This window comes from Temnothorax americanus, unplaced genomic scaffold (genome assembly GCF_048541705.1).
Source record: "Temnothorax americanus isolate GAGA-0224 unplaced genomic scaffold, ASM4854170v1 Scaffold55, whole genome shotgun sequence".
Classification (NCBI taxonomy): domain Eukaryota; kingdom Metazoa; phylum Arthropoda; class Insecta; order Hymenoptera; family Formicidae; genus Temnothorax; species Temnothorax americanus.
Genome location: NW_027509705.1, coordinates 959005 through 965349, shown reverse-complemented (window position 1 = coordinate 965349; position 6345 = coordinate 959005). Strand labels below are relative to the sequence as shown.

Genomic DNA, 6345 nt, shown 5'->3' with positions numbered 1-6345 from the left:
AGTACAAATATGCGCGAGTGGCGATCAATAGGTGCCAAAGAGTGGCGATGAGCGCCTGTTTTGAATGTCTGTAGAACGGTCTCCACGGAGGCCATGCAGGTGTTGATGGGCGGTTTTCCGTGGGACCTGGAGTGCGTGAAAAGAGGTATGACTGTGAGAATTAAGAATGGCTGGAGATTGGGTGAAAGAGGTGTTGTGAGCGAAGAGGAAGTAAGGGTGAGAGATGTGGATGAGAGTTTGGAGTTGCTGAATGCTAGATTGTATGAAAAATGGCAGAATGAATGGGATAACGGTGCGAAAGGACGAGTGACACATGGCTTCATACGGGATGTGAAGTTTGCCGAGGCTTGTCCGGGGTTTGAGCCGAGCCTATGGCTCGGCTATATCCTGACGGATCACGGCAGTCTGAATGAGTTTCTGCATAAAAGGGGATTGTCTGAGACCGAAAGTTGCGCGTGTGGTGCTGAGTGCGAGGATTGGAAGCATGTGATGGTTGAATGTGAAATGTATGAGGATCGTAGGAACTTGGACGAATGGGGAGTCGGAGTGAGTGAGGATGGTAGAGTGGACGTGAGCGAGGTACTGGAGCGAAAGGAAAGATACGAGAGTCTGAGCAGTTTTGCGGCTTGTGTGTTTCAGCGAAGAATGAATGTGAATGCGTGAGACGGGTGAATGCGGCTTACCGGGGCCGGGTCTGCAGGAGACCCAACCGGGAGTGGCTTTGGCTGCAAAGATCCGACCAGTGATCTAAACTGGTACCACGGGGACCGGTCGCACAGGGAGCTTGCTCCCGCCGGTCGCGGGTGGGACCATCGTGGTGGCAGTGGTTCAGCCAAATGCTGGCTAGGATACCCGAGTTCACGAACTTGGGTGTCCGACGGGTGAGCTTGCGTCCCCACAGCTCGGGTGCCAGCCTGCTTAGCTGGCAGAGCGTGGATAGTCGCTCGCCCCGACCAGTGGGTTGCCGCGGGATCCTGCAATCCTGCGGCGCACTGGTAGTATCGACCTCGGTCGGTACGCGCGTATTGGGCGTATCCCAATCCCGCGTCCATGGGGGCCGTGTGGATGAGGCTCTACGAGCAGGTGCCGCACGTTAAATAAAACGACAATTTTTGTCCCTATCTACTATCTAGCGAAACCACTGCCAAGGGAACGGGCTTGGAAAAATTAGCGGGGAAAGAAGACCCTGTTGAGCTTGACTTTAGTCTAGCACTGTAACAATGGTAACGTTCCAAATTGTTATCATTTGCTAATGGTTAGAAGACAACTAGTTACTATTAAAAGTGTTAACAGTTCACCATTCTGAACCAATGGTTACAACAAACATACCATTCATTGCTCCACCATTCGGATTTAATTGTAACCATTGGCTGACTAATTGCAAATTTTCATGAGAGCGTTTATGCAAAATTTGTCGCCTGCAATGATTGCATAAACATCAGCGTTGTATTTTTACTTAGCTGTTTTTACAGCATCGTAAATTATCTCACTTACATCGTTTTCATTGCCTGCAAATGTCCAGAGTTTAAGAAATAAATTTTCTTTGTTTTTACTATATAATACATAATACCCCGATAATGTGTTTTGTATCTGCTGTGTGATTTATTTGTGACACCATTAATATTTTGTTTGACTTCTCACAGTTTGAAAAATTAGGTTTTTAATGTTGTATGTTCGAATTTTCTTTAATTTGAGCATTATACATCATAAAAACAAATAAACATGACTAGTTATCGATGGTGTTTTGTGCCCTTATGTAAAAATACGACAAAAAGTGCACCCAGTAAAGTATTTGTGACAGTCCCACGCGAAGAAACAGTCAGAAAATTATGGTTTCGGTTAGCCCGGCATCCGGACGAGCCAACAAAATCAAATTATTTTTGTTGCGAGGATCATTTTGTTGTAAGTATTTAATATTAAAGTTTATTATATCTCTACTCTATATTTTTAAAATTTTGGAGTTTAGTAGTATCTATGAATGAGTATATAGAATAAGAGATTTGTTTCCATGACATGCTGTACAAATAATAGTTACTTCTTTCCTGTTGATATTATTTTCTAGCTAAAAGACGACATGGACAATTACGTGCGCTTTTGTTTAATGGGTGGGCCTATAAAAATGAAACCTGGAGTTGTGCCGCACATTTTTTCTTGTCAATTTGATAGAAAACGCAAAGCCAATTATCCTCTTCGCCTTGCTTCTGAGAAGCGAAGACGCAAAGCAGAGGTTGCAGATATTTTGGCTACTGCAGGGTGCTCTTCGTTATCTGAAGCTAGAATAAAGGAAAATGTGATACCTAATATTCCTACAGTAAATATATGATCTTGAAAATAAGATTAATTAGAGAATTGTAGTAATATAAATGCTAAAATTTACATAAACGATTGTTATTCAGGAAACAACGGTTCAATCTGCTGCGGTCGAAAACTTAGATCATCTTTCCAGTATCTGTTCTGATAGTGACATGATTCATAGGAGTATTTATCATAAAGGAGTTCATGTTAATCTACGGCCACATGTCCGCAGTAAATATGTATCGTGCAATATTACAACTCCTGTGTCTGATGCAAGTTGTTCACAAATTAAGCTTTATACTCAGAGCATTACAATTTCAACGATAAGAGTTAACACGTCGAGTAGAAACAAACAATCGGACGCAGATATTTTGTCGACTTCGGTATCATCTTCCTTACTTCCGACAACCTCGAGCGATTATGAGCTTCATTCAGAGGATGTAAATGAGTTTGAAACGCGTAATAAAGAACAAATGCAATTTAATGCACTTTCGATTACAAATTATTTTATCAGTACTAATACTAAAAGTTATCTTGGTATTCAAAATAAATGGTACTGGATTATAGATTTATTACACGCACAGACTGGGATTAAAGCAGATCACATTAAATTAACTTTAATGAAAATAAAAGTCAATGACACGTTCCATAGACTAGGGGAGCAATTTGGAATATCATACGTTCAGGCGAGCAATATATTTAGTTCCACTGTTCCGCTTTTGGCTCACATGTTAAAAACTTTAATATATTTTCCAGACCCAATAAGTGTAAGAAAAGCTTTACCAATTCAATTTCGAGCTAATTATAGTCATGTGCAATCTATTATCGATTGTTTCGAGATACAAATCCAAAAACCGACGAAATCTGTAAATCAAGCTCTTACTTGGTCAGAATATAAAAAATGCAACACCCTTAAATATCTGATATCTTCGACTCCAGATAGATTTAATAATTTTGTCTCGAATGGTTATGGAGGTAGGATAAGTGATACTCTAATTACTGAAAAATCTGGACTTTTAAATATGCTACCGGAAGGATGCGGTGTTATGGCTGACCGAGGCTTTAAACAAATTCAGACTCTTCTCAATCAGAAAAAAATGTTTACTTATTCGTCCACCCACTGTTTCTTCTAGTGTGAAGCCCTCTAAAGCTGAAGTTCTAAAAACTAAACGTATTGCAAGTTTACGTATACACATTGAGCGTGTGATTAGACGATTGAGAGAATACGAAATGTTAAAACCGCATGCATGTGTTCATCATAATTTGCTGCCCCATATGGATTCATTAGTGACAATTGCATCAGCGTTAATTAATTTACAGACGCCAATAATAAAAACTTAAAAATAATGACGCTAGACTAAAGAACAAAGGGTGTAAGTTAAAAAAAATACAACAGCTGTTAAATTTTCTTTGTGTATATTATTTATTTTGTGATCATATCACAAAAGGTTTCTATATGCATGATTTTTATGAATAGTGTATTATTTTAGAAAAAATATAATTTTTCCAGAAAGCAACAGCGTGTTCTATTATTGATTTCGTGAAATGTTCATCAAAATCTTCCCGAACAACAGTTACCTGTCTTGATTCCTCAAACTTTGGATTGGCGACGCAAAAAAGGCCTCTCTTTTTACCAGTAGCGAACATTTGCATATTGATTTGCGCTTTACACTTTTCATTGATTTCTTCGTGTGGCAAAAACTGATCAAATGTTTTTGAACTTGATGGACACTTGACTTCGACAACAAAATCGTCACCTATCGCATCAGGCGATGCCCCTAATACTGGAAATGAAGGTAGCAAGATTAAACCACAGTCTTTGAAGGGCAGCCGTGTAATCTTTCCGACCTCAACCAAAACTTCTTTCTCCAATCGTTTTCCTCGCTGCATTGCTTGTGAATCAAATATTTTGGATGCTCCAATAATTTGTTGTACGAATGTTCCATTCAACGTTTTGCAGTGTGCTGCTTCGTATATTCTGGACGCTGTTACTCTACCATACCGGAGTTCATGCCAAGTTACAGTATCACTTTGGGATCTAGTTAATTTTTCTGCCATACGACATGAATCTTCCGACATTTCTTTACTAGCATATTCCAAAAAATCATCTGCAGAAGAACTTTCTTTTTCACAAAAATTTAGTAATAATTGGTGTATTGATAGAGACATCAATTTTCGATCCTCTAATATAAAATTGTGCCTAGAGAGTTGACTGTCTAATTGCTTCTCTTTTGCTTTATCGAGTAGAGCTTTTAAAAACGATGAATTGTCCGGTAGTTGTGCATCTACAACATCAGTTTTTCCCAATTCTTTCAGCTCAATATATTTTTTTGATGTACCAACGGAAGCCAAAGAAGAACGGCGCCAATAACATTCTACTTCTGTGACGGAAGGATTCTCCGACTTTCTATGCATCCACATTAAAAAGGCGATCGCATGCTTGCAACCCCCTATCAATTAAATTTTTTTTCAGAAAAATAAAAAGAATTATAATATACTTAAAAATTATTATTACTAAAAAAGTACTCTCGGACAGCCACAATAGTAGTTACACTTATTTTCGATTTGTACTCTTACCACTTGATGCTGCACAGTCGTGACATTCGACGTCAATCACTTTTTCATCTTTTTCATGAATAGTTAATGTAACCGAGTATCCCTTATTACGAACACGATGCTCAGGACATACTTTACATTTTATAATACATGTTCCCAAAGATCCGTCTCTTTTGAGGCATACATAACCAATTGCTTCATCGCCGTACGATTCTCGTGATGACCTATAAAAATTGTTCATTATTTTAATAATTTATCATTTTTAATTAATTTGGAGAATAACCAGAAACCATACAGTCATTATTCATGAATAAATGGACTTACATTGCGGCTTTTGCATTTCTAACCTCAGCAGCGTTGAACTTGTCACTTTGTTTTATGAATTCGAACACCATAAATATGTCAATCTTAGGCAGATTTGTTGAGTCAGCTTTAACAAAACCTGGCTCTAGAATATTTGCCATATTTTGCGCAATTTTTTTTCGAAAATTTGATGAAAAACACTTTGCGAAACTATTATGCCGAAGGAGCTCGAAGCGCGCAAAAAAGAAACATCTTGACGTCACACATTAGCGGCACCAATAGTGTTGCGTTTTCATCCATTTGAATTTACATGAATATTTAAACTTTATTATTAAACAAATATAAATAATTAAACTGATTATATTTTAATGAATCGGTTTTATAATGGTTATATTTCAATAAATGAACCGAATTTACTAATTTAAAAATTTATTTAAAAACCCAATTATTCTTAGTCAATTGTTGGTACATTGTATCCAAAAGTGTGGTATTTATGATGTCTTTAGAGGGAAGTTTGTAAGCAGGCCTCAGCAACTTTATCAAATTTTTAAAGTAGCAAGATTCTACGACGTCAAAAGTAATATTGCATCCACACAAAAATTTCATAAGTTGATTGTCGATAACAGATTTGTCTGCATCCGATATTTTATCAACAAAAGGATCAAGCTTTCTTTTTTGTTGCTGGATGATCCTTTCTGATTGCCATCGATTGGCAACAACGCTGGATGTTTCAGCCACTGCAATGAAGAACTGGCTACATTCTGTTAATTAATATAAACAATAAAATTAGTAGAAAAAAAGAGTTAAATCACATAACGCGTAATACTTATCGTGCTAGAAAAAAAATAAGAATTTTTGTTTGGGCTGTTGATTTAAGATTTGAATTCTATTATGATGGCGCTGCCGCGCAAAGGATATAGCGCAAAGGGAACTAGCCCCCTAGTAATAACGGATGTCGCCACATGTTCTCCAGAGGCGCTCGCTTCGTACCCACTAGCCCCAGTAGTACCACGTTGCCATGCGGTGTCGTCAGTACATTGTCTCAGTCGTCGTCAGTCTGTCTCAGTAGATTGTCTCGGTCTGTCGAGAGTACATTATCTAAGTTTGTAAAGATCATATCGTAGAGCCGAAGTCTATTTGTACGAGCAATAAAAATTTTGTAAAACACGAAGCAAAGTCATTCTTTAGCGA

General features: G+C 38.1%; 1 protein-coding gene and 1 pseudogene across 1 annotated transcript; one reads left to right on the top strand and one right to left on the bottom strand.

The window, feature by feature from the left end:
* Positions 1-2749: 2749 nt before the first annotated feature.
* On the top strand, positions 2750-3704 carry LOC143904668 (uncharacterized; annotated as a pseudogene).
* A 58-nt stretch (positions 3705-3762) lies between these two features.
* Positions 3763-5372, bottom strand: LOC143904644 (uncharacterized). The gene is made up of 2 exons (XM_077419461.1): positions 4873-5372; positions 3763-4745 (listed from the first exon to the last, which is right to left on the bottom strand). The coding sequence occupies exons 1-2, from the start codon at positions 5090-5092 to the stop codon at positions 3763-3765; spliced, it is 1203 nt and encodes a 400-aa protein (XP_077275587.1). The 5' UTR covers positions 5093-5372.
* Between the last annotated feature and the right edge of the window lie 973 nt (positions 5373-6345).

Excerpts from the sequence above, each read along its gene's own strand:
- LOC143904644 (XM_077419461.1), bottom strand. The coding sequence starts at position 5,092 with ATGAACAATTTTTATAGGTCATCACGAGAATCGTACGGCGATGAAGCA. Across the intron at positions 4,746-4,872 it reads CGACTGTGCAGCATCAAGTG|GGGGTTGCAAGCATGCGATC; the intron begins GTAAGAGTACAA and ends TTTAATTGATAG.